Here is a 26,689-nt window from a genome sequence, read left to right on the forward strand (position 1 = left end):
GTCCGACATTTCCATTTTTAAAAGATAATTAGATTTCCATTAGTCAAACTTATAGATTATCTAATACTCCTAATAGATTTTTATTTTATTTTTAACACTGCAATTACATTTCTACAAAAAAAATTTTGGAGTTCAATGTTATTAATTTACTCAGCCAATCATGGATGTGGTCTCTTCATTTTTATGAAATACAGTAGTTTAATAATTATTCTTTGGTAAGAAATTTTGTTTATGTAAAGCATAGTGGAAGAACTAAAACCCATCATCCCTACTATAATAATGATATTTCAGAATTTGTATCGATAAGACGTGTGCCTAGAAATTTCATATATAGCTAGCTTGGAAATATTGTTTGAATATTATTATGTTCAATGTTTTTTTTTTTTTGTTTAATAATACATCACAAAGAATTGTCAACATGTTTGATGTCACATGTCAACATTGCCAAACTAGTCCTAAGATGTTGGAAGGTATGATAGATGACACTTCTAACAGAGGGAATATGAGATTTAGCACACACAAAAAATCACAAATTTAGTTAAGAAAACCATGCACAAGGAGATGCTGATGATAACAACAGAAGTTTTTTTGGTTTTGCCTAATGAGATGTTTGTACGTTCTTCTTCTGATGAAGTTTTTTTGTTGTTGCTTGCAAAAACAAATATATATTGGGCCTTTTATTTCTTTGCACATAAATATTGGTCAATACTCAATATCAACGAAATTGGTAATACTGAAGTATCAAAAATTAAGGGATTTGTATCCACGTCACATTTGTTGGAATTTTTTTTTAAAAGTAAGAAAAAAGATGAAGCACTTGAGTTCGATAAATGTTTTTTTTTTTTTTTTTGGTATAGAAAAGATATGATTTTTGTAACACTTTTTGAAATTTGAATCTTTGTGTCTCAGTTTCTCTGTGATTCCTTAATATGTCCTCTTTATGACCTCGTCTTCTTTCATTTCTGCTTTCCCTTACGAAATCCCCAACGAAAAATCTTAGCTCGCGGACCGGATTCCTTATTCCGGCTCTCTTCTCGCCGGGGAAATACACCGCCAGTTTCGGTTCTGGTCAGATCCAATCGAGTGGCTTCCTTCTTCCTTCCAGATCTCTTACTTTGAATCGGTTACTCGATCTCGATTCGCTGAGGGCTTTTGCTAGTCGCGATGGAGGCGATCGATGAGTTATCTCAGCTCTCAGATTCGATGAAACAGGCGGCGTCTCTGCTCGCCGATGAAGATCCCGACGAGACCTCTTCTTCCAGGCGTCCTGCCACTTTCCTCAACGTCGTAGCGCTTGGGAATGTGGTTAGTTCATCGCTCTCACTCCCTGCTCCTCGATTTGACTGGTTTTATGCTGTCTCCGAGTGTTGATGTTCGATGCTATATCGTGGATCTTTCGGATCTAGATTAGGTTTTATTTTATTTTATCGATTTGTCCTGGAACCTAAAGGTTTGCTAGGAACAACAAACCAAGGAGCTTGTTTCTTTATTTAGTGGATAATATAATGGTTACATGAGATCAAAATCCGGTGAGGAACTGGTGACTGCAGGTGAAACTAGCCGGAGAAGGTATATGGTTACATATATATATATATGGTAACTTATCTCTTTTGTTTTGCATATTGAACCAGGGAGCTGGAAAGTCAGCAGTGTTAAACAGTTTAATTGGGCATCCAGTCCTGGTAAGTTGCCCATCGAATATATGGGATTTTCTTATGGTTATTATTGGCTCATACCTTAAGATGATACTGACCTCTGTTGTTCCTACTACACTTGTTATAAACAGCCGACGGGTGAGAATGGTGCTACTCGGGCTCCTATAATAATTGAATTGAGCAGGGAGAGTTCTTTAAGCAGCAAGGCTATTATCTTGCAAATCGACAGTAAATCTCAACAAGTTTCTGCAAGTAAGTCTCCCTCTATGAACATATGCAATTTACCAATGGTATGTAAGGCTCCTTTCTGCATGTACGATATAAAGGATTCGACCTATGTTCTCATAATATCAACATTGTGTTCTACATGGGTGTATTGCAGGTGCTCTAAGACATTCTCTACAAGATAGACTTAGCAAAGGAGCCTCGGGGAAGAACCGTGATGAAATAAATTTAAAACTTCGTACCAGCACAGGTAAATTTCGTTTTACTTTCACAAGCATAAGTGGCAAGCCAATCTACTCTTCAAGTACCACATCCGTAGCTAACCTAACTTGGGCAGATGAATGTGTGTTTGATATCAGTGAACTGGTCAGCTGTAATAACTTGCCACACCTATATTCAATCTAGTATACTGGTTTAGAGCTTGTAGATTTAAGTTTGTGGGTATCAGATTATATATCTTACGGAGCTTTAAAATAAATAGTACTCTTTTGAACATGAATGATGACATGACCTGGATTTTAGTTTGAAATTTTCTTTGATCATCATAACATAGTGCATTTACCCTTTACATTTCAGCTCCACCATTGAAATTAGTTGATCTGCCTGGACTGGACCAGAGAATTGTAGACGAGTCAATGGTGAGCCTTGGAACTACTTAATGCCTTTGTCATACCTTAATTTACCTGACAAGAAAACATAAGATTTCTACTATTTTTATCAGATTTCCTACTGAAGTGCTAACAAAGATTCATTATCATGTTTGTCCTTCTGAAATTGTCGTTTGTTTCTTCGATCTCCTTGCAAGATTGCCGAGTACGTGCAACACAATGACGCCATACTGCTGGTTATAGTGCCTGCTAGCCAGGCATCTGAAATTTCATCATCCAAAGCCCTGAAGATTGCAAAAGAGTATGATCCAGAGAGTGAGTACATCAGTATTTCCGATCTGTCTTATCTTATTTTGCTTACTATTTTAATACCTAATATTCACTGTTGATTTTACCAGCCTATTATCACTTCACTTTGCTTAAAATACTCATTAGCTCTCTTCACTCCTCCCTACATATAGGTACTAGGACGATAGGCATTATCGGAAAAATTGATCAGGCAGCAGAGAACTCGAAAGCCCTTGCAGCTGTTCAGGCTCTTCTTTCAAATCAAGGACCTCCAAAAACAACTGACATTCCTTGGGTAGCTATCATTGGCCAATCCGTTTCAATTGCGTCAGCACAGTCTGGAAGTGGGGAGAACTCCTTAGAAACTGCTTGGCGCGCTGAGAGTGAAAGTCTTAAGTCCATTTTGACTGGGGCTCCACAAAGTAAGCTTGGCAGAATTGCCTTGGTGGACACCCTTGCAAGCCAGATTCGTAGCAGAATGAAGCTCAGGCTTCCCAGTATCTTGTCTGGGTATTGCTTCTCGCAACATATTTATTTTCTTCATTATTTTTATAATGACATAGGTTACTTGAATCTATATGAATTTCAAATTCTTTATACAGGCTCCAGGGTAAGTCTCAAATAGTGCAGGATGAGCTAGCGAGGCTTGGTGAACAACTAGTTAACAGTGCTGAAGGCACAAGGGCTATAGCTTTGGAGCTTTGCCGTGAGTTTGAAGACAAATTTCTTCTCCACTTGGCTGGTGGTGAAGTAAGTACTTTCTTACATAAGTGAACTAGATTTAGTCGAAAATTCAAGAATATTGTGAGGGTGACCTATATTAGTAATCAGCCATTTCAGATTTTGTGCTAGTGTAGTGGAAAGTCTCTTGCTAACCTACGTGTGGTAAGATAACATTATATTGTTAGGATTCTCGTGAATCTGATAGTGGAGGTTTATGGTATGTGTATAAAGCCCACATAGAGTTTGAAATACAGTTTTTTTTTTTGTACTTGTTTGTTTTCAATTTATGAGCTGGAGTCCCTTTTGGAGCTGAGTGAATGTTTTTTCAAACATTTTCTCCTTTTTTTTGTTTGTTTAGGGAAGTGGTTGGAAAGTTGTTGCTAGTTTTGAAGGAAATTTCCCCAACCGTATCAAGCTGCTTCCATTGGATAGACATTTTGACTTGAACAATGTTAAAAGGGTGGGTGTCTGCTATCTTCCTACAATTTTCTGCACGAGACAAGTTTTGAGACTGGAATTGTCAGAATGATGTTTGAATTTTTCAGGTTGTTTTGGAGGCTGATGGTTATCAACCTTATCTTATATCTCCGGAGAAAGGGTTGAGATCTTTGATAAAAATTGTCCTTGAGTTGGCTAAAGACCCGGCACGTCTTTGTGTTGATGAGGTTTGCTTATTTAAATGTTTTCTTAGGTGCATGCAGTAGGATGAATTTTAGAGATTTACTGCATTGTGAATTGGTCATGGCTCGTCTCACTTAGACACTTTATTCTTCAGACTGTTTTTGTGAGTTTGTCAAGTTTACTCTGGTTCTAGTGCAGTTAACTGGTTTATATTAGTCTTAGGATAGCTTACTGTAGATTCAGCTACGTTTTTTGTTTCTACTCTAAAAATCATGCATCCAGGTTTCCCTTCTGTCTTAGTTCTCTGTTTTGCTAACATGGTGATAACTTTTGATTAGGTTCATCGAGTTCTTGTTGACATAGTTTCAGCATCTGCAAATGCTACGCCTGGACTCGGGAGGTATCCTCCTTTCAAGCGAGAGGTAACAATGAATTTTGGTGCTTTATTCAGTAGCATTTTATCATTTCGATAATAGCTGTTCCTTTCTAACTAATCATCAACCAGGTTGTAGCTATAGCAAGTGCAGCACTTGATGGTTTCAAGAATGAAGCCAAGAAAATGGTCGTTGCACTGGTTGATATGGAACGCGCTTTTGTACCACCTCAACATTTTATCCGTCTTGTTCAAAGGAGGTATTTTGGCTTACCTTGCTTTTCATTTTTAGTTTGTTTTCCTAATGGTACATGACTGAAAATCAATTTTCTTTTTCTGACAATGCTGTATTGACTGCATCAGAATGGAAAGACAACGTCGCGAGGAAGAGCTGAAAGGGCGATCTTCTAAGAAGGGACAGGATGCTGAGCAGTCCCTTTTAAGCAGGGTCTGTCTAAATTCTAATCAATTTGGATCCGTGTAGTGGAAAATGCTTTTCAATCATTTACGTTATTTTACATGAAAGTATTTAATGTAGAAATTGTCATACCTGCATGTTTATCAGGCTACTAGTCCTCAGCCAGATGGACCAACAGCTGGTGGTAGCTTAAAATCATTGAAAGACAAACTAAGTCCGCAAGATAAAGAGACGCCGGAGGTCTCTGGTTTGAAAACTGCTGGACCTGAGGGGGAGATAACAGCAGGTTTGTTATCATAGTATAAGTTTACCCAATTGCTGGTTAAAAGTTTTTATTTTGCATTTTTGCTCCCGATTTACTTTCCTTGCATGAATTATTGCTGCAAACCCTTTCTCTTAGTCCAAGTGCATGATTGCTTCATGTTTTTTTCTTCTATATCACTTAAACTTTGATAAAACTAATTTCCAAGGTAGATAACAAATAATTACTCTTTTCATCTAGGGTACTTAATGAAGAAAAGTGCAAAAACAAATGGATGGAGTAGGCGATGGTTTGTTCTGAATGAGAAAACTGGAAAGGTTAGCATTTTGAAACATATATCCTTCTGGTGTTGATCCAAATATTCAAAAAGAGAAAGCACTGTGATTACTAACTGGCTTTACCATTTACCTTTTCTAGCTTGGCTATACCAAAAAACAAGAAGAAAGAAACTTCCGGGGCACTATAACTTTGGAGGTATCATTCTCTTCGTATGCTTTATTTTCTCCCTAAGGTGAAGTATAATTGGAGAAGACATAAAAAAAAAATAGAGAAGAGTAATGGTTCAAATACACCTTGTTAATTTCTCGCACTAGTTCCTTCTTGGACGGAAAGTAATAAAGACTTGTGTATTGTAAAGCTTATGCTTCAACTTTTTAACAGTACTGTTATTATCGATGAGAAAATTTGGCTGACTATAAATAACATTTTTTCCATGTATTTAACTGTACTTTTTCATGAACTTTATTAATCTACTCAGGAATGTACTATTGAAGAAATTCCTGAGGACGAAGTAGAAAAGTCAAAGAGCTCGAAGGACAAGAAGGCAAATGGACCTGATTCAAAAGGACCAGGCCTTGTATTTAAAATAACCTGCAAGGTTCCCTACAAGACTGTACTAAAAGGTATATAAGTAAATCATTAACAGAATTCGAACTTCGTAATCTTTTATGCGCATTTTTATGAGCTTTTCCTCAAAACTATTATGTTGCAGCTCACAATGCTCTTGTGCTTAAGGCTGAGAGTGTAGTCGATAAAAACGAGTGGATGAATAAGTTGCAAAAGGTTATCCAGGCTCGTGGAGGCCAAGTGGGCAGTGTCTCCATGAGGCAGAGTCTTTCAGAAGGTTCACTTGTGAGTCACTCATGGCCAGCTTTTATGATTAATCTTCATCTTACATTTCCTCTATCTTAAATATATGCTAGATACGTTCACTAATCTTACGCAATATCAATATCACTATAAAGAAAGTTAGAAACTTTACTCAAGAATAGTTGAAATTGTTGGAAGTGCAAAAATAAAAGTTATTTAGTATGTTTTAGTGAACATTGGTCGATTTTTTTTACTATTGAAACAATTTTGCTGTAGAAGGGTCAGTTTATGGGTAGGCATGATGATACTTCTTCTCTTAAACTTGAGAGAAGTTATGTTTGGCATTAAAGGTATTTATTGGTCATATTCTGATACTTATGTTTTTCAGGATAAGATGGTTAGGAAACCCATCGATCCAGAAGAGGAACTCCGGTGGATGTCCCAAGAAGTACGGGGCTATGTTGAAGCTGTTCTTAACAGCCTAGCAGCCAATGTTCCAAAGGTGAACTATTCTTATTCTAAAGTTCCAAAATTTTCTTCGACAGAGATTCCTTGGTCATGCTAGTAAGCAATGTAAATACACCATGAACAGGCTGTTGTTCTTTGTCAAGTGGAGAAAGCAAAGGAAGACATGCTGAATCAACTATACAGTTCTATAAGGTTCAATATCTTTTCCTTCCCTGTGCCTAATTTAATTCAAGTTATGGGGTGCTTATTTGTGCTCTCCTGTATTTGATCTATAGTGCAATAGGCAATGAAAGAATTGAGTCATTGATTCAAGAGGATCAAAATGTCAAAAGACGAAGAGACCGTTACCAGAAACAGTCCTCTCTTCTTTCTAAGCTCACGAGGCAGCTTAGCATTCATGACAACCGAGCAGCTGCTGCTTCAAGTTATTCGGACAATGGTAGCACTGGTAAATACATCCGCCTTTAACAGTTCTTCATAGGGTTGCCCATTCCCGTTTACGGTTTTGGGATTTTTGCGTTTGGTCTATGAAATAGAGAAACCGAATACCTTTTGGTTTGGTTTGATAGGGTTGTGGATTCAGTTGCTTAAAAAATATCTGAAAGATCTTTCAATGAAACTTGGGTTTAAATATATATTTGTTGCGGTACCACAGAAAGTAGCCCAAGAACAAGTGGTGGTGGTTCTTCAGGGGACGACTGGATGAATGCTTTCAACGCCGCTGCTAATGGACCCTCAGACTCATCGTCAAGGTACGGTTCCGGTGGTCACAGCCGTCGCTACAGTGACCCTGCGCAGAATGGAGATGCAGCATCACCAGGCTCTGGTAGCAACCGCCGCACCACCCCCAATAGGTTGCCACCAGCACCACCGCCGACGGGTTCAACTTACAGGTATTAGAACCTGAAGGGAAAAGGAAAAGAAAAAAAGCCGGAAGCGCATTGAGTCCCGTTTTCAGGGACTAAGTTACTCATATATTTTTCTTAGTTTAAGAAAGTGAAGTGATTGGACTACTGTTTTTGTCTTCTTTGTAGATAGATATTCATATTATCACACACACACATAAGTGTTGGCAGCTAAAAGAGTTTAGTCTCTCTCATGAGTCCAATGTCTGTTTGAATTTTTGTTTTCTTCATTATCAACTTTTTTTGGCATCCATTTTTTGGTTTTTGTTAGCACCCATATGATTTTATATTTGAGATTCTCAGGATGAATCTTGAACCGTTTGGGTAAATAATCGAGCTACTTCCATTGTTGTTTACAAAATCACAAACTTTTGGGGTGTTTTATTGATAAATAGTCATCATATACGGTACATAGTCGCAAATGCCAACTTTTTTGGTCAAAACAAAACAAATTCTGAAATTAGTTGAAACGGCATCGGATTAGCGCTTGAAGGGTCGAACCAAATGAGCAAAACAAACAATATCTTTTTCTTATTTTGTAATGTGACCAATGAGAGATATATTTTCCAGAACAATTGGTGTTGTTTGTGTTTAGTAGATGTTTGTTTGTTCTTCCAAAATTTCACGAAACTTGGGAAAAGGATACTCTTCTAACCCTAATTTTCTTATTACCTCTCTCTCTCTCAAATTCCTCTCATTCTCTCCTCTGAGTACGACGGTGGGCTCTCCCATTTCTTCATTGTCCAAGGGTTTGTTTCTGTGGATCTCGAAGTTCAACGGAATTTTAAGTAGAGAAGCCCCGCTCAGGCGCTGCTGCGGCCATTGGAGAACTCCAAGTTCCATCTCAAGCTTCACTTGTGGTGATTTTCATTTTCAATCTCTCTCTCTCTCTTTCTCTTTCTGGTTTTGTGGATTTTGACGTCTGTATGTTTCAATTTCTTTGAACCGATTTGGATTTTGTGAAACTTTGTTTTTTTTTTTTTTTTTTGATCGACTTTGCTTGAGGAAGTAATCTATGCTTTTAGGGTTTTTCTTTTGTTGTTCGCGAGTTGTTAGGAGATGCAAATGGTACTTGGAAATTTTTGTGGATTCTGATTGTGCGTTGGTGAATTGTGGTTCAGGTTAGGTTTTCTCTTATTAGAGAGTTTGAGTAATCTGTGATCATAGTTGAATTTTTTTTGAGTTTTTGGTTCTTCATCACTGTTTCAATGTTGTTATAGATTTTTGAGGGCTCTTCATTTAAATCTGGATCTAAACTGTTGTTAAGATGTTTGATTGCATTAGGTTGATAGATTCTCAAGATCTTTCTTTTATGAGCCTTGTGTATCTGTTTTAAAACAAATCTATCATTATCACTCTACTCCTTTCAAATCCTCATATTTTTTATGAATCCGTGATATGCTTCTGTATACATTTCCTCTGAATCTGATCACTTTCTTTGCTCTTTTCATTTTCCGTTGAGACAGGTGCGAAACATTCTGAGGATTCTGTTGAAGATCCTCTATTCTAAAAAGTTTCCAGAGGATTGCAGTTTGGGACGGAGTATCTCTCGAGGACATGGAATGCAACAAGGACGAAGCGAAAAGGGCAATGGATATTGCCGAGAGAAAGATTACAGAGAAGGACTACAATGGGGCAAAAAAGTTCGCTAACAAGGCTCAAAACTTGTTTCCAGAGCTGGATGGTCTGAAACATTTATTGGCGGCTATCGATGTTTATATCTCTGGAGAGAAAAATATTTACGGAGATGCTGATTGGTATGGTATCCTTGGTGTAGATCCCTTTGCTAATGATGATGCAGTCAAAAAACAATACCGGAAATTAGTTCTTATGCTCCATCCGGATAAAAACAAGTGCAACGGCGCTGAAGGTGCGTTTGAGCTGCTTTCACAAGCTTGGAATCAACTGTCTGACCCGAAGAAGAGATTAGAATATAACATAAGGAGGGGCAAAGAAGCTCAACGATTCTCAACAACACAGAGCGTGATTCCACCATTCCAGCCAACTTCTAACGGGACTCATAATGTAAGGGAGTATGTAGTTCCGAATGCCAGGGCCAGATCTAAGCCCGCTGCCCGTATGGATAGATCCCGTGTGGGTTCGCCGCCTGCTTTTGTTCCTTCGATGCCGAAGCAGAGTAGTACCTTTTGGACAAAGTGCGGCAACTGCAACACACAATATGAGTATTTAAGGGTTTATCTTAACCAGACCTTGCTTTGTCCCAACTGTACTCATGGTTTTGTTGCACAAGAGATAACTCCGCCTTCATTTGTTCCGAAGCCGCCAGTCAACCTCTCATCTAACCAACAGCACAGGAGTTCCAAAAATCAAGCATCAAACAAAAAATCATATGGTCCTCCTTCTTCTAGGAGAGAGCCTGCAGCATCTGTTAACCATAATTTTCAGTGGGATTCTTTAACAAGAATGGCTGGTTCTAACAGCCGAAATGCTACAAATCAAGCTGCAAATGTAGTTCAGCAAGCACAACTGAAGAGAGAGCTTGGGGAGTCGCGAGAAAGGGATGCTGCTAGAGGATTCACGAACTCTGATCTGAGGAATTTCAAGAAGCCGAAGACAGACGATTCCCACTTGCGACGTCCATTGGCAGGTAATCAAACAGGTGCAAGGAATGTTGGCAATGGAAATACTGAAACGCCCAACACCTTAGGCTCTCGACATACTCATGTACAAGGAATGTTGTTACCTTGTGATATAACCAAAGCTCTTATGGAAAGAGGCCAGGCAGAAATTTTTAAGAGACTTCCGAAGATGATCTCTGAAATGAAAGCAAAGTTCAGGGAAACTGATGGGGAGAAGAAAAGTATGAAGGCAACGAGCAAGATGAGTGGCAAGGCAAATGAGGTTGAGAGGTCAATCGAGGAAATTCCCCATGCTTCAGATGAAGAGAAGGATGATGAAGTGAAGACAATCAATGTTCCGGATTCAGACTTTCACAACTTTGATCTTGACCGATCTGAAAGTTCTTTCAAAGACGACCAGATTTGGGCGGCCTATGATGATGACGACGGAATGCCACGGTTTTATGCCCGCATCCATAAGGTGATTTCTTTGAATCCCTTTAAGATGAGAATCAGCTGGCTCAATTCCAAAGGCACCAGTGAATTTGGTCCCATAGACTGGATGGGTGCTGGTTTTGCTAAAACATGTGGGGAATTTAGGTCAGGGAGACATGAACCTACAGATACACTAAACGCCTTTTCTCACAAAGTTCATTTCACCAAAGGTGCAAGAGGATTCCTTCATATTCTTCCCAAAAAGGGACAGGTTTGGGCATTGTATCGAAATTGGTCTCCTGAGTGGGACAAGGATACCCCTGATGAAGTTAAACACAAGTATGAGATGGTGGAAGTTCTTGATGACTGCACCGAAGACAAACAAAGTGTAACCGTGACTCTCTTACTCAAAGCTGAAGGATTCAGGGCAGTTTTCCGTAGAAGCACAGATGGAAACGATGTGAGGGAGATTCAAAAGGAAGAAATGTTGAGATTCTCCCATCAGGTGCCTCATTACATTCTTACAGGGAAAGAAGCTGATAACGCACCAGAAGGTTGTCTGGAACTAGACCCGGCTGCAACTCCTTAATAGTTTGTTGTGATTCCTTCATTACATTCTTAGTTTGTTGGTAAGTTCCTTTTGTCTTTCATGGAAGCTAATATGTATCTATCTAATCTTAGGTACAGCATACTTACATGACATGAAAGAATATTTTGTCTGTGGAACTACCTATATTTTCTTCGACTGTTCCTATATATGACTTGGAATAGTTTTATCACCCTTGTGGTCCAGTTTATATAAGAGGGGTTTGTTTTGAGTTTTGACTTTCACTTCCCTTAAAACAAGGTGATCGAATGAAGGTGACTTCAGTTTGGTTTATTAATACATTTTGCCAACGCTGTGGGATTGTATTTTGCCAAATGCAGTTTGGTGATTACTTTTCAACATTGAACTGTGTTGTTTGTTTCGCCTCTCTTAAATTTTAGACTCCGAAGTTGTCAAGACATCATCTTTGTCTCTTTGTCTTTGACATGTCATTTTGGGACAAAAGGAGAGTGTCTCAGCAAAAGGCAACTGCTTAATTGTCATATATGTGACAGTTACTTACATCTAAAACTCAAGTACAGGAAGGTACTAGGTAGTAACTGGGTTGATATTTCTGGTTACAAACAAATGAATCAAGCCTCAAAAGCATGGGTTATTTTCTAACCTTCTGCTGAAGAAGCTCCCTAATCCATAACACTCAAGTTGATATCGAACTACTTCCATTGTTTTAAGGCTTTATTTAGCTTTGAGAGAATTTCTCCAGGCAGGGCTAGTTTACGTAATCACACAATTTGGGGGGAGGGGTTTATTGATAAATTAGTCATCACATACGGTAGTAGTTGCAAATGCAAACCAAGTTAATTAATCCAAAAAAAAAAAAAAAATGCCTGAAATTAGTCAAAATAGCATCGGAATGGTCCTCGAAATCGAACCAAATGAATAAATGAGCAACATTCAATTTCTTTTTATTTATTAAACCTTTTAATTTGTAAAACACCAGGATTTAAATGATAATTTCCAGAAAATTTGGTGTTTTAATTAAATTTTAATAGATGTTCTTGCAATATTTATGAAGCTGGAGGGTTATTTTTCATTTTCACGGAACTTGGGAAAGAGAGATACTCTTCTAATCCTAATTTACTTGTCTGCGACAAATTAGGGCACAGACATTAGCGTTCTCTGTCTCTCTCTTAAACTCCGTCAGCGTCGTCTCTCATTCTCCTCTTAGTAAGGTGAGCTCTCTATTTTCTTCATTTTCCAAGGTTGGTCTTTGCGGATTGAGTAGAGAGATTGATAAGCCGAAAATGTTCCTGTTATATAGTTATGCACGGCACCCTAGATGTTGTTCCTATTAGCATACCATTATGATCTCTACTTGTTGTTCCGTTTTGATCTCTCATTGCCCTAATTAATTCTTATGATCAATCTTGTGCAGATTAGATAAGCAAAAACAATGGTGCAATATAATTTCAAGAAGATAACAGTTGTGCCAGATGGGAAACAGTTTGTTGATATCGTTCTTTCCCGCACTCAGCGGCAGACAAAAACTATCGTTCACAAGGGTGACAAGATCAGCAAACTCCGTAGCTTCTACATGATGAAAGTGAAGTTCACACAATCAAACTTCAACGAGAAGCTCTCTGCCCTTATCGACGAGTTTCCTCGCCTCAAGGAGATTCACCCCTTCTTTGACGATATTCTTCATGTCCTTTACGATAAAGATCACTACAATCTCGCTCTTGGTCAGCTCAATACCGCTAGGAATAAGATCAGTCAAATCGCCACGGATTATGTGAAGCTAATCAAGTATGGTGATTCACTGTACCGGTGCAAGTGCTTAAAAGTGGCAGCTCTTGGGCGTATGTGTACTGTTATGAAAGGGATCGGTCTTAGTTTGGCTTATCTTGAGCAGGTTAGGCAACACATGGCGAGGCTTCCTGCGATTGATCCAAACACTCGAACTATCTTGATCTGCGGATGTCCTAATGTGGGAAAGAGTTCTTTTATGAACAAAGTTACAAGAGCTGATGTGGATGTTCAGCCATATGCTTTTACCACGAAGTCACTCTTTCTTGGTCATACTGATTACAAGTGTTTGAGGTATCAGGTGATTGATACACCGGGGCTTTTAGATAGGGAACTTGAAGACCGTAACATCATTGAAATGTGTAGTGTCACCGCCCTGGCTAACCTTCGAGCTGCTGTTTTGTTCTTTCTTGATATTTCGGGTTCTTGTGGTTACACCATTGCTCAGCAGGCTTCTGTCTTTCACAGCATAAAGTATGTGTTGAAGAACAAACCGTTGGTTATTGTCTGCAACAAGACTGATTTGATGCCTGTGGAGAACTTATCTGAAGAAGATAAGAAACTGATTGAAGATATGAAAGATGAAGCTATGAAGACTGCAATGGGAGCAAGTGAAGAAGCAGTGCTTTTGAATATGAGCACTCTGACCGAAGAAGGTGTGATGTCAGTGAGGAATGCTGCCTGTCAGATGCTGTTAGATCAAAGGGTAGTAGCGAAGATGAAACCGAAAAAGATCACTGACCACCTGAACAGGTTCCATGTGGCGATGCCGAAGGCTCGTGACGACCAAGAAAGGCTCCCTTGCACACCTCAGGTAGCTAAGGAAGAAGCTTGTGAAAAGGATCAGAAACGAAAGACAGAGAAGGACTTGGAAAATGAAAATGGTGGAGTTGGGGTTTATTCTGCTAGTCTAAAGAAGAACTACAATTTGGCTAATGGAGAATGGAAGGATGACATAATACCTGAGATCTTTGATGGTCATAATGTTTCTGACTTTGTTGATTCAAATATTTTGAATAGGCTTGAGGAGCTGACAAGTGAAGAAAGTTTAAGGCTGGCAGAGGAAGAAGATAATGGTTTTGAGATTGAAGGCGAAGAACTTACAGAGAAGGAGAAGAATGATTTGGCTGATATGCGTAAGAAGAAAGCCTTGCTCATTCAAAATCATAGACTCAAGAAGAGCAACGCATAAAACAGAGCAACTGTTCCAAGAAAGTTTGACAAGGATAAGAAGTTTTCAAGGAAGAGAATGGGTAGAGAGTTATCATCTCTAGGTCTTGATCCGTCTTCTGCTTTGAACCGTGCAAGAAGCAAGTCTAGAGGTAGAAAGAGGGAAAGATATGATGATTTGAGTAACGATTCGATGGATGTGGATGTGGATGTGAATGATGATGAGCAGCAGAAGAAGAAGAAGATGTGTCTGAGATCCAAATCAAGATCTTTGTCAAGATCAAGATCAGTGTCAAGGCCACCACATGAAGTTTTACCAGGTGAAGGCTTCAAAGATTCTTCACAAAAGAGGAGGTATTGGTTTAGGATTTAGAAAGAATTTTAATGACTTTATGTTCTTGCTGATTGTTAGAATCATAGAAAATTGAAAGTTAAAAATGAAGGATTCTAAGAGATTGTTTAGTAAGTTTTTTAAAATCTTGATGATTTGTTTTTTCTAATCTTGTAAAATCTTTCTATTTGATGAAAGAGTTTTCATGACTTTTGTTATGAAGGAAATGATATAAAATCCTAAACCAATAATATAAAATTTGAATTCATTAACAATCCAAGATTCTTTTGTTTTACTTGAATAACATAAAACTTTTAATGACTTTATAAAACTCTTAATCCAATAATACTAGATTTATCAAGATTTTAGATAACTTTTTACTAATCCACAACCAATAACACCAAATTTTTAAAGAGTTTTTAAAAGTCTTGATTGAATAACAACATATTTTACCTAACTTTTAAAGTCATTAAAATTCTTTCTAAATCCTAAACCAATACCTCCCCCTAAGGCAATTAAGATTGGGAATAAGTCTCACAAGAAGAGGAACAAAGCTGCACGCCGTGGAGAAGCAGACAGAGTTATACCATGTCTTAAACCAAAACACTTTTTTTCAGGGAAAAGAGGCAATGGAAAAACCCATAGGCGTTGAAACCAAATGATTAGGTAACAAGGGTTGCTTGTCTTTCACTTGTCCATTTTTATGACTTGTATTTGATATTGTGGTTAGCAAATTAAAAGGAGATGATAATATGGTGCATTAATTGCAGGGGGAGTATGCAGATGATGAATGGTCTGAGGATTATCTACCAAGTTTTGGATTTTGAAGCTTTTTACTTAATATTTTTTTACTATTATGTGTATTTTTAGTTGATTTCTTGGAGACAGCTATGAATGATATCAACTGGGCTTTTGAGATGTTTTTGATTTTTGATACTTGCAAGTTGCATCATATAGTTGATTTATTTCATGTGTGTGAAGGTGCAACCAAAATGAAACAAACCCGATCCATTTGTAATTACTTGGCTCAATCATTAAGTCTCCACAATCCTGTTTAGTAAAGCTTCAAAGTTAAATTGACAAATATGAATTTGGGTTTATTTCCAAGGTTGTGGGCGCGATATAAAGGGTGTGTGCATAAAGATGAGAGATTGTAACTTGCAAACGTTCATAGTTTTAATTTTGATCACAATGATGAAAACTTGATTTCTCATTTACTGAAGCAATATACAAAATTTATGCTCTTGGTCTTACTAGGTTGCATGTTAGCAGAAGAAAAACTGAAGTTATGTAAAACTTAAATCAGTCAAACAAAACTCTCCGGCACATGGGGCAAGTATTTTTGCGGGAGAACCACTTCGTGAGACAGTGGTCGTGGAAGACATGCGAGCATGGCAGGCGTGTGGGAGCACCACCGGTCTTGGAACCCAAGAGATGCTCCAGACAAATGGAACACGGTTCTGCTTCCATCTTCAATCTCTTGAGTTCATCTCCATCGATTATTCCTTCACAAAGCAGCCTCTGAACCTGAAGCGCAGACTCCGATAGCACAACGTAGGCACGCTTCGTTACAGTAACGAGCAGGGTTATAACGAAGCCGTTAACGCCAAAACCTAAGTTGTTTGCAGCAGAAGCGATGTGTGAGGCTAAGATTCTGCTTGTCGAACGATGTATCATTAGCTGATCGAGGAGGAGATCACGGATGTGAGTGTGACAGGTGCTTTCGATACTAAAGTTGAAGTCGGGGTAGGCCTGGTGGTTCGATCCAACTAGGGTTTGGATTCCGGTGACCGGATCTTGATGGACCTTTTCAGTTATGGTTTCAAGTACGACATTGACTGTGTTTTTCATCCCTTCCGATGGCGGCAGATTTTGCTGGTGTATCTGACATTCCAGTCGAGGATACATATTTGAGAAAAAGAGCTGATTAAATTCAGAATCTTACTGAGACCAAAAGAGTTGCAGAAGAGAAGGAAACGTAGAGATATATATAGACGTGTCGTGAAGATTGTAATATTTTCCTTTTTGAACTCTTTAAGAATTGTGAAGGCGTATAGGGTTACGCAATGTCGGTGATAAAATATGTAAGCGCGCCTCAACGATTATGACCTATCACTCTATCAGCAGACACGTGCCTTTGGTGGTGGCACGTGAGTGTGTTGTAATTTCCTTTTTGGTCTTTCATGTCTAATCTTAGATTACAACATACTTATTATTTTACATTACATGACATGAAAGAATATTTTGTATGTGGAACTAATTAACAATCTTTTCTTCGATTGCTCCTCCCCTATATGACTTGGATATAGTTTTATCACCTTTGTGGTCAGTAGTACATAGCTAATTTATGTAATAGGGGTTTGTTTTGAGTTTTGACTTCACTTGCCTTAAAACAAGGTGATCCAGTTTTGGTTTAAAATTAATACATTTTGCCTCAGATTGAACACCGTGGGATTGTATATGACAGTCGGACTGGGAGACTGAAAGATGCCAATATATACAATCCCACAGCGTTCAATCTTATGCTTAATTGCCATCAAGCAGGATTTAATTCCTAATTGCGTAATTGCTTCAAGTTTTTAGGTCCCAACTTAATATCAAGAAGACTTATGGGCCTATCTAATGGGCTATATTGCTGACGGCCTAACGAAATTGGAGTTAACGAACTCGAAACCCTTTCCAGTTTTTTATTTCTGAAAAAGCAATCATTGGGTCAAATGAAGGCCCAATCATTGGGTCTCGTTCTCACTCACTTTCTCTTCAGGTTTGTACTTTTTATTCTCTCATTCGATTTCCATTCTGATAAAGCTTGTAGAGAAGATCGCTCTATACAGTCCAATGTCAGTGTACATACTTAGCTGGCTGCTTTGAATTCGCTGATGTGTGAGATTTGTTGTGCAAGCAATTAAGATGAGAAAGAAGCAGCCTGGCTCAGACCTACGTGTCCAGGGATTATAGTTTAGCTGATGGAGAAATCAATTCATGTGTCAACAAAGTTTGAGTTGCAAGAACTAAGGTAACTTTTCTTACTTGCATCAATGTGTCATAAAACTTACAATAGTTAGAATTGGGTAATACAGTGAACATGGAGACGTTTATGGTTCCTAGACAAAGAACAATGTGGCAAACGTTTATGTTTATTTTGTATATATATAGCCCTATATATAAGTTGTGAATTATGAGCTATATATTATTGTTGGTGAGTTGATATGCGCCATTACAATTCGGTTTTAAATAGTAAGGAAGCCAAATCAAGTCAGGAAACATGGCTACACGATCTTTGTCTAAGACATTAAACTAATGTCTGTTGCCTTCTATACTCCTGTCCATTTTGTTCGACATTTTCTTTCTTTCTATTCGATGATAAAATAGAAAATTATATCTAAGACTAAAAAATGTCACGTAACCATATATACTCACCTCTCTTCTTCTAAAGAACGTTGTGAACACAGGCTAATGAAAATACACTGATTCAGAAAAGAGGTAAACATCAATGATTCTTGTTTGATAAATTTCATGTTTTCTGCTTGTATATTGCTTTGATCTGTCTTGTGTACTTTGCTTGGTGACTTGAATCTGCCTTTTCTCTTTTGGTTTTAATGTTACATATTTGAATCTTCTGTAGTATCTGGGACTGCATCTAGATCAAAAACGTATCTCTGTATTATCACGAAATCTTGTTTTGGATACTAGAAACATTTTATTTTGTTGACTTGAATCGTTTCACTAAACCTTTTTGACCCAGGAGAGTAGCTATGGTTGAGGGAGTTGTGTCATTTGGAGTACAAAAGCTTTGGGAGCTCCTGAGTCGAGAATCACACCGACTACAGGGAGTTGAAGACCAAGTTTCTGAACTAAAACATCAGATTGGAACATTACAGTCATTGTTGGAAGATGCAGATGCCAAAAGACTTGAAAGTAAAAGGGTGAATAACTTCTTGGAAGATGTCAAAGACATTGTTTATGATGCTGAGGATATATTCGAAACTTTTCTTCTTAAAGAAGAAAGAGGAAAAGAAAAAGGGATCAGGAGGCGTACGAAAAGATTTGCGTGCTTCTTAGTTGACCTCCAGAAAATGGGTTCAGATATAAAAGACTTAACTATGAGAATCTCTGAAGTGGTTGGGCGTATGCAGGGTTTTGGGATCCAACAGATCATCGATGGTGGCCATTCACCATCTGTGCAAGACAGACAAAGGGAGCAAAGGGAGTTCCGACAGACATTTCCTAACAATTATGAAAGCGATCTTGTGGGGGTGGAAAAGATTGTTGACAACTTGGTTGGTCATTTAGTTGAAAATGATAGCATTCAAATGGTATCTATATCCGGGATGGGCGGTATTGGTAAATCCACTCTGGCCAGACAAGTTTTTCATCATGACATGGTAAGACGCCATTTTGATGGGTTCGCATGGATCTGTGTTTCACAAGAGTTCACACAGAAGCATATTTGGCAAAGGATCTTGCAGGAACTTAGACCACATGATAAGGCCATTACACATGTGGAAGAACTCCAGAGTAAACTCTTCCAGCTATTGGAAACCGACCGATACTTCATCGTCCTTGACGATATATGGAAAGAAGAAGACTGGGATAGAAGAAAAACAGTGTTTCCGAAGAAAAGTGGTAAGCTATAAATATAAAACACTTTCTTTTTATAATTTCACAAGTGATTGTAAAAAGAGAAGCTAGACGCACACATTTGTCATGAATGTCTATTATTCACTTATGATGAAGCCATAATATGTTGCAGGTTTGAAGATGCTAGTTACTTCTCGCAATGAGGGTGTTGGTTTACATGCTGATCCAACATGTTTTGCCTTTAGACCAAAAATACTTACTCCCGAAGAAAGTTGGAAGCTATGTAAGAGGATAGTATTCCCTAGAAGAGATGAAACCGGTACGCTTTCAGATCTAATTAAATTTAAGACCAATATATTTCTACTACGTTTTCAGATGTTTATATCAACAATCAATCGCAAAATAATTATGCCAAGGCTCAAATCTTAAATAATATATTACCTTTTGATTCTATGCAGAATTTACAGTTGATGAAGGACTAGAAGCCTTGGGTAATAAAATGGTTACATATTGTGGAGGACTGCCGTTAGCCGTTAAAGTGTTGGGTGGGTTGTTAGCTATGAAACAGACAGTTACTGAATGGAAAAGAGTATGTGACAGTATTGGACCTCAGATCATAGGAGCATATCACTTTGATGACAAAAATCTCAATCCAGTTTTCCGAGTATTGTCTTTGAGCTATGAAAACTTGCCAAGGTGTTTAAAGCATTGTTTCCTCTACCTAGCCCACTACCCGGAGGATTACAAGATAAATGTGACTAAATTGTTTAGTTATTGGGCTGCAGAAGGAATTATAACGTCATTTTACAATGGAGCAACCATTCGAGATAGTGCAGAAGGCTATCTAGAAGAGCTAGTGAGGAGAAATATGGTTATTGCTGAAAAGAGCTATTTGACTACAAGAATAGAATACTTTCACATGCATGACATGATGAGAGAGGTATGTTTATCAAATGCAAGAGAAGAGAATTTTCTTCAAGTCATCAAAGTCCCTGAATCCACCTCTACCTTCAATGCTCAATCTTCTAGCAGAGCTCGCCGACTTGCCGTACATAGTGGTAGTGATGCCCTACACATGCTGGGGGATAAAAAAAATAAAAAAGCCAGATCTCTTTTACTGTTGGGAGTTGAAGAAGACTTTTGGATACAGTCATCTCCAGGCTCTCGAAGATTACCATTGCTTAGAGTGTTGGATCTCTCTGGAGTAAAGTTTGAGGGAGGGAAGTTACCTTCCAGCATTGGAAAGCTCATCCACTTGAGATTCTTGAGCTTATTCAACGCAAGGGTATCTTATTTACCTTCTTCTCTGCGGAAACTAAAGCTTCTGCTCCATTTGAACTTAAGTGTTTCTGCGGAATCAGTTTATGTGCCAAATGTTTTGAAAGAGATGCAAGAACTAAGGTATCTCTCCTTACCTGCGTCAATGTGTAATAAAACAATGTTGGAACTGGGTGATCTAGTGCATCTGGAGACGTTGTGGTTTTTCTCGACGAAACACAGTATTGTGACGGACCTCCTCTGCATGTCCAAGCTCAGGGCTCTTTATGTATGTTTCACTGACGGGTGTACTTCTGAATCTCTAACGTCATCTCTACGTGAATTGAGAAACCTGGAGAAGCTTAGTTTATATGTTTCACACAAAATCAGCTTGGCTGATAACGGGGGCGAATTCGTTCTGGATTTTATTCATCTTAAGGATTTAGTGTTGTGCATGCATATGCCAAGGTTTCCTGATCAATATCGGTTCCCTCCCCACCTTGCTCACATAGGACTATTCGAATGCCGCATGGAGGAGGATCCAATGTTGGTTCTAGAGAAGTTGCTTCATTTGAAGTCAGTTGTTTTAACATTTGGAGCTTTCGTCGGGAAGAGAATGGTCTGCTCGAAAGGCGGATTTCCTCAGTTGTGTGCTCTTGAACTATGTGCACAATATGATTTGGAAGAGTGGATGGTAGAAGAAGGGTCGATGCCATGTCTTCATACCTTGACTATAATTGAATGCAAGAAGTTGAAGGATCTTCCGGATCAGCTCAGATACATAACTTCCTTGAAGGAACTGCAGATGAAGGGAATGACGACGGAGTGGAAAGTAAAATTGGTACCCGGTGGGGAGGATTACTACAAAGTCCAACACATTCCCAGTGTCCAAATAATCAAATGTGACGACGAATAAGGAAATAAACAGTAGGATCAAAGCATTTCGCACTACTTCGTTCATTTTCTGGTTTTGCACACTCCATTGATTACCAATAAAAAAAAATGTACACATTTCAGTTTCAGAGTTCAAAGTGATATACAAGTGTAACTGTGTAAGCACACCAACGTTACACTAATTATTTTGAACAGTGCAAGCTTTAGCGTGTACGCTTTTCAGAATTTAGATGAAAATGTTCGCAGAGTTGAAGCTGCAGCGTGAAAGAGTGGGCATCGTGAAATTTGGTCAAAAAGAAACTCAGGTACGAGAACCAAAGAAGGTACTAAACTACTAGGTTGACATTTCTGGTAACAAAAAAGCCTCAAATCAAGGGTTGTTTTTAACCTTTTGCTGAAGAAGCTCCTTCTCCATAACACTGAAGTTGAAAAGATATGTAATTTAGTTGTCAGACCGTGAGAGACCCGCCATTGTCTCCCGCTGTAAGGTTCAGAATCATCGTCGCAGCCTTCACAGCCCTGTCACATTTGCAATCCCACAGCAAAGGTTTAGGAATTTAGCCTTTTACGCAATTGATCCATAGGAAAAAACACAACCAGAGAGACCAAATAGAGCAAGATCATGATTCAAAGTCATTTGAATCCTTGTAAAATGATTTATAGCTAGACATAAACGATAGAAATTCTGATTACTGATAAGGGCAAGAGAGTACACTTTTTTATTGTTTAAAAATTCTGAGGAGGTTGAGTGTTGCTTACCAAGCATCAGGAGCTTGATACAAGGACGCTGAGTTGCCAAAGCAGGAAGTGAGCAATTCTGTGTTGATCACGCCTGGATTTAATGCAACCACTGCCATTCCTTCAGCTACCTCCTTCGCCACAGCTCGGCTTAACCCCTCAATCGCCCATTTCGATGCACAGTAAGGTGCAACCTGTAAGTACAGTTTTGGTTTTAAAAGGTTACCTCAAAGGGATCAGGTCTGATGTGCCCAAATCATTTAGTGCAAAAATGTAGAGTACAGAAGAGACTATCAGAATAATGTTATCTACATATCCTGAAAAATCAAAAGAAGAGGACCAGAAAAGTGCTCAGCCCATATGAAAGACGGATAAAAGAATGATTGTAGGCCTTTCACACTATGGGAAAGGGACCAACCTAGTAATTTGCTTAGACCATCAGGTGAAGTTATAGTCTCTCCCTACCATCTAGTCTCACTTGTTTCCATATACGATAGTATCAAGGAAAAAATATCCAACATTCTTATTATTATATTCAGAGAAAGTCTATCTCATGATAATATCATAATTCCAGATACCAAATACTTCTCTATCTTTCATAAACTTTTGTGGGGCTAGAAGGACAAACACACAGTAACAGCTAGTGATTCAAGCAAGAGTTGATTGAGACTCACCAGGGCAGCACCAGATCTTCCCCATCCAGAAGACAGATTCACAATTATCCCTTGCTTACGTGGGAGCATCAAAGGGATAAAATGACGCAGCACATTTGCTACCCCTTTAACGTTTGTATCCATGACATTGTCAAAATCTTCTGCAGAGACTTCCCAAATCTTGCTGTTCTTATTGATAGTACCAGCGTTGTTAACTGCAACATGCATTTACCAACATCCATTAGACCGTTAAATAAACCTAGAGCAAAGATGATACCTTTATTACAACAGCTACCAAACACTTTGGGAACAATCTAGTGATTTCTACAAAACAACTAGTAGTTACAAAGAAAGGTGTAAATATATACCTATGATATCTGGGACACCCTTCTTCTCCATAATAGTGTGTGCCAGTTCTTCAACACTGCTGTTTAATTTCTGCAAACATAGACCATAAATCATGCTAATTTCATCAGGAAAGCAATGGATTCATCTAATTTGCAATAAGAAAATAACAGCAATCATCAACACCCACATTAGAATTTATCCAGAAAATTGCATGAAACGCAGACCGAATATCACAAGACAAGAGAAACACGGAGGAGTCGGCGGAAATTACCACATCGGCGGTGAGGAGGAGATGATTAGCCGAGGAGGAGAGCTCCGATTGAAGAGCAGTGAGCTTCTCTTGAGTACGAGCGCATCCTATGACAGTGTGACCTCTCTTCGCCAGCTCCAGAGCTAGGGCTCTTCCCAGACCTTTGCTCACCCCCGTTATCAGAACGGTCCTCGCCGCCGTAACAGAGTTCGCTGCCCCACTGAAAGGCGTCGCAATCGTCATCGTGTAGCCCCAGTGGCCGATTTAGCTTCTCTTTTGTTCGGTGCCGCGAAGAATATACAATACACTCTTTGCCATCATCTCATGATAATTTCATGCCATTTTAGAATCAAACCGATTTAAATCAATTTAAAATTAAATCGAATGATTATAAACCGGTTTCATTAAGATGTACTGGCTTAGTTATTATCGGATACGTCTTCTTAATACTATTTAATCAATGTCGTCCGTTTCATCATCGGACGTTTTGATTCTGTTTTAATTTGAAAACGACTAATTTAAGACTCCAAGACATTTTGATCATCACAATTAATACCATATAAGCACTGTTTTCGTATAAATAAACGGGCAAGGATCTTGTTATTGTTCATCAATCAACAAAACAAACTTCACATAGAGTTATAATATTTTTTTATCAATTCTAAGATTTCTCAATTATGTCTATCAAGAATGTTGTTCTTCTTCTAGTGATCATATCTGTTGTTGTCTCCACAAATGCTCAGCTACCACAACTTACTTTTCCTTTTCCCTTACTTTTCCTTTTCCCTTCCAACCTAGCCCCGACATGGCAGGATTCCCCGATATTGCAAAATGTTGGTCATCCGTGATGAATATTCCGGGATGCATCACAGAGATTTCTCAAGCCATACTTAGTGGACGATTTGGCAACATTGGTCTAGCTTGCTGCAAAGCATTTTTGGAAGGTGAAACCAATTGCTTGCCAAAACTCCCAATCAATCCATTTTTTCCTCCAATGTTGAAAGAGCAATGTTCAAGAATTGCAGGCGCAATTCCTCCTGCCACGAAGTAAATTTTTTAACTATAAGAGCTATGTTAATCGTTTGATATTTAGCTGTTTTCTCTCTATTCTTCCTTAATTATCGACGTTTAGTTGTTTTCTTAAGCTAAAGTTAGTTTTACATTCAAGGATTACAAATTTACAATAATATAATGATAGCAATATAAATCAAGTCTTCTTTTCAATACTAAATTACTATCTATATAATTATGTTTAACATAGTCACGCCTCATCCAACATCTCGTCCGTTCTTATGGTTATTTAGATTTTTGAAAGGAAACAACACTCTTTCGTCGGAGCTGATCCGATCCTTCTCTCCCCCATGACATACACACTTGGCCAATCCATAATTATTTTTTTTTGGTCAAAACGATACTACTACTTAAATAATTAACTAGGTTCCGACCTGCACATACCTGCGGAGTTATGTTTATAAACAAAATTATTTTTGTCTATATAATCAAACTTATACTAATTGAGATTTTAGTTTGATATTTGGTTTGGTTTATTAATATTTGAAATTTTTTAAATAATAATGATTTCTCCAGTATTTTAAAATTTGAAACAACATAACGGTTGGACTGGTAACAAACTAAATCAAACAAAGGATTGGTTGGATTCTATTAAATTTGTGAACTATCAAATTGGATATATAACCGCTAACAGCGATGCAAACCCGTTTACAACATATACAAATATTTAGGGATGGCCGTAACTCTCTTTTCGTTTTGTCATGTTCCATTATGTCATACACCCGTTCTCAATTTTTCTTTGCATAACAGAAAACATTCCCAATATGGAACATTCCGGATATGGGACAAATTTTCGATTGAAAACGGGAGGGGACCGGACGAATACATAAATTCTCGAACTCCCCTATGAAATAAACATAAATATAATTCATAGTATATCTATATATCATATGTTTTAATAAAAATATTACAAAATTAATTGACTTCTTTATTCTTACTATTTTATATATATTGCACCTATATTAGATCATGTTTTTTTTTAATATTTTTAAATGTTACAGAAAATATTTTATGTACTTTTTATTTTAATTTTATTTTGAACTTACGCTAGTTCAATTGAAAATAGTAAGAATCATTTATTTAGTATGTGTAAACATATCCTTACCAAAAAGAAAAAAGTACGTGTAAACATATTTATATAGTATAACATCATTAACCCAAAATTTTGTCGTTTTGATTTATGAATATTTGGGTGTTTGAGTGTTAATCAGTACTTTAAGATTTGGATTAGAAATTTTTATACTATGAGTCATCGTTACCTTGAAAATTTCATTAGGAATTCAAGGTAACCATTACTTAAAAGACTATAAAACAATTTCAAGGTGCTCATGTTATAAAATTTTACTGTGATGTGTGTTTTTTGTTTTCTTTTCCATATACATCCCAAGTTATATTGCCATTTTAATAAAGACTGTTAACATCATATATTTGGAAAAATAAGAAAATAATATAATTTAATACATACTGCTGATTACAATATAGTCATGGGAGATTAATTGTACTTATATAGTTTATGTATATGTACCCCTTGATGGTTTCAAAATTAAATTAATGTTAATGCAAAGCTCAACTAAACACTCTAATAAGAATTTTCTACAAAGGTTTCTTAAATAAATCTATAGAAAAGCTGAAGAAAACAAACACTAATATAGTATTTTGTGACTTACCATGTTCATATAAAAATGTGGACTTTTTTAAGCAATCAAATGTAAGTTTCTTGTTTTGCAGATGCTATGTCAATTGGATGAACACCCGTTCATACCACAATCATCCCTTATATACAATCTCTAGATAGAAAAATGTATGCTTTCAAAAAAAATCTTGATTTGTATATGCTTATATACACAACAGGAAATTATAAATTTAACAAATCATAAGAATCATAAATCATAAACTGGACATAGAATCATAAATCATAAACTTAATACAAAGATACTTTTTTTTTTTTTGCAGAAACAAAGAGATACAAACAAAAATAGTGCTAGAGTAGTGTATATGATATCGATATGTGAATGTTAGGTCAATTACTCTATTTATAAAGCTTGAAAGAGTAAACATTTTTACCTTTACGTTGAAAACTAAAAAATCTATATAAAATCTTTTTAAAACTTATTTATTTTTCAGTTAATGCATATACAATATGTTTGAATCTATATGGATAATTAGATTTGAATTTTGAATTAATATTCTAGATTTTCCTATTAAACCGATGAGAGTAAATATATATGGTTAGTTTTAGAAATAATCCCTAAATTTTAGAAATTTTGTAAATAATTACTGATTTTATTTCAAGGTTTCTTAAAAGAAATCATCTATTTAAATTTAAGTTAAGTTATTTTCATAAATACTATTTGAAATTAATTAGATTCGTTTTTTATGGAAATTTTGTTAAAT

At 37.4% G+C, this 26,689-nt stretch overlaps 5 protein-coding genes and 2 pseudogenes across 8 annotated transcripts; 5 read left to right on the plus strand and 2 right to left on the minus strand.

Moving 5' to 3' along the window:
- Positions 1-517: 517 nt before the first annotated feature.
- Positions 518-11,474, plus strand: LOC104755238 (dynamin-2A). The gene is made up of 23 exons (XM_087498528.1): positions 518-1,305; positions 1,632-1,682; positions 1,787-1,907; positions 2,038-2,130; positions 2,457-2,518; positions 2,686-2,803; positions 2,950-3,286; positions 3,379-3,526; positions 3,858-3,959; positions 4,045-4,164; positions 4,459-4,542; positions 4,626-4,753; positions 4,857-4,941; positions 5,059-5,197; positions 5,414-5,490; positions 5,591-5,647; positions 5,931-6,075; positions 6,165-6,304; positions 6,651-6,764; positions 6,855-6,922; positions 7,006-7,178; positions 7,386-8,495; positions 9,102-11,474. The coding sequence occupies exons 1-22, from the start codon at positions 1,165-1,167 to the stop codon at positions 7,628-7,630; spliced, it is 2,748 nt and encodes a 915-aa protein (XP_087354654.1). The 5' UTR covers positions 518-1,164; the 3' UTR covers positions 7,631-8,495; positions 9,102-11,474.
- On the plus strand, positions 9,193-11,474 carry LOC147946562 (uncharacterized). The gene has a single exon (XM_087498532.1). It carries the CDS (start codon positions 9,193-9,195, stop codon positions 11,236-11,238), a length of 2,046 nt encoding a protein of 681 aa, XP_087354658.1. The 3' UTR covers positions 11,239-11,474.
- Positions 11,475-12,637: 1,163 nt separating this feature from the next.
- On the plus strand, positions 12,638-15,404 carry LOC104778655 (nucleolar GTP-binding protein 1-like; annotated as a pseudogene). The gene is made up of 3 exons (XR_015588565.1): positions 12,638-14,522; positions 15,010-15,169; positions 15,274-15,404. The product of XR_015588565.1 is annotated as a nucleolar GTP-binding protein 1-like (transcript).
- A 401-nt stretch (positions 15,405-15,805) lies between these two features.
- On the minus strand, positions 15,806-16,411 carry LOC147946563 (uncharacterized). Its single transcript, XM_087497010.1, has one exon. It carries the CDS (start codon positions 16,409-16,411, stop codon positions 15,806-15,808), a length of 606 nt encoding a protein of 201 aa, XP_087353136.1.
- An 877-nt stretch (positions 16,412-17,288) lies between these two features.
- On the plus strand, positions 17,289-21,435 carry LOC104778656 (putative disease resistance RPP8-like protein 2). Of its 2 annotated transcripts, XM_087498545.1 has the most exons (5): positions 17,315-17,519; positions 18,249-19,129; positions 19,257-19,403; positions 19,543-19,780; positions 19,870-21,435. In XM_087498545.1, the coding sequence occupies exons 1-5, from the start codon at positions 17,470-17,472 to the stop codon at positions 19,913-19,915; spliced, it is 1,362 nt and encodes a 453-aa protein (XP_087354671.1). In that variant the 5' UTR covers positions 17,315-17,469; the 3' UTR covers positions 19,916-21,435. The 2 variants fall into 2 exon arrangements, with proteins under 2 accessions (XP_019098924.2, XP_087354671.1); XM_019243379.2 differs by having other exon boundaries at positions 17,289-17,519; positions 19,543-21,435.
- On the minus strand, positions 21,302-23,645 carry LOC104768599 (NADPH-dependent pterin aldehyde reductase). 2 transcript variants are annotated; one of them, XR_764268.3, is made up of 6 exons: positions 23,246-23,580; positions 22,995-23,064; positions 22,648-22,841; positions 21,995-22,167; positions 21,624-21,754; positions 21,302-21,489 (listed from the first exon to the last, which is right to left on the minus strand). XR_764268.3 is itself a non-coding variant. In XM_010492606.3 (5 exons), the coding sequence occupies exons 1-5, from the start codon at positions 23,465-23,467 to the stop codon at positions 21,685-21,687; spliced, it is 729 nt and encodes a 242-aa protein (XP_010490908.1). In that variant the 5' UTR covers positions 23,468-23,645; the 3' UTR covers positions 21,302-21,684. The 2 variants fall into 2 exon arrangements, 1 of the variants encoding a protein (XP_010490908.1); XM_010492606.3 differs by having other exon boundaries at positions 21,302-21,754; positions 23,246-23,645.
- A 256-nt stretch (positions 23,646-23,901) lies between these two features.
- On the plus strand, positions 23,902-24,275 carry LOC147946564 (uncharacterized; annotated as a pseudogene).
- Positions 24,276-26,689: the final 2,414 nt, after the last annotated feature.

Source organism: Camelina sativa, chromosome 3, assembly GCF_030686135.1.
Source record: "Camelina sativa cultivar CO46 ecotype springtype chromosome 3, ASM3068613v1".
Taxonomy (NCBI): domain Eukaryota; kingdom Viridiplantae; phylum Streptophyta; class Magnoliopsida; order Brassicales; family Brassicaceae; genus Camelina; species Camelina sativa.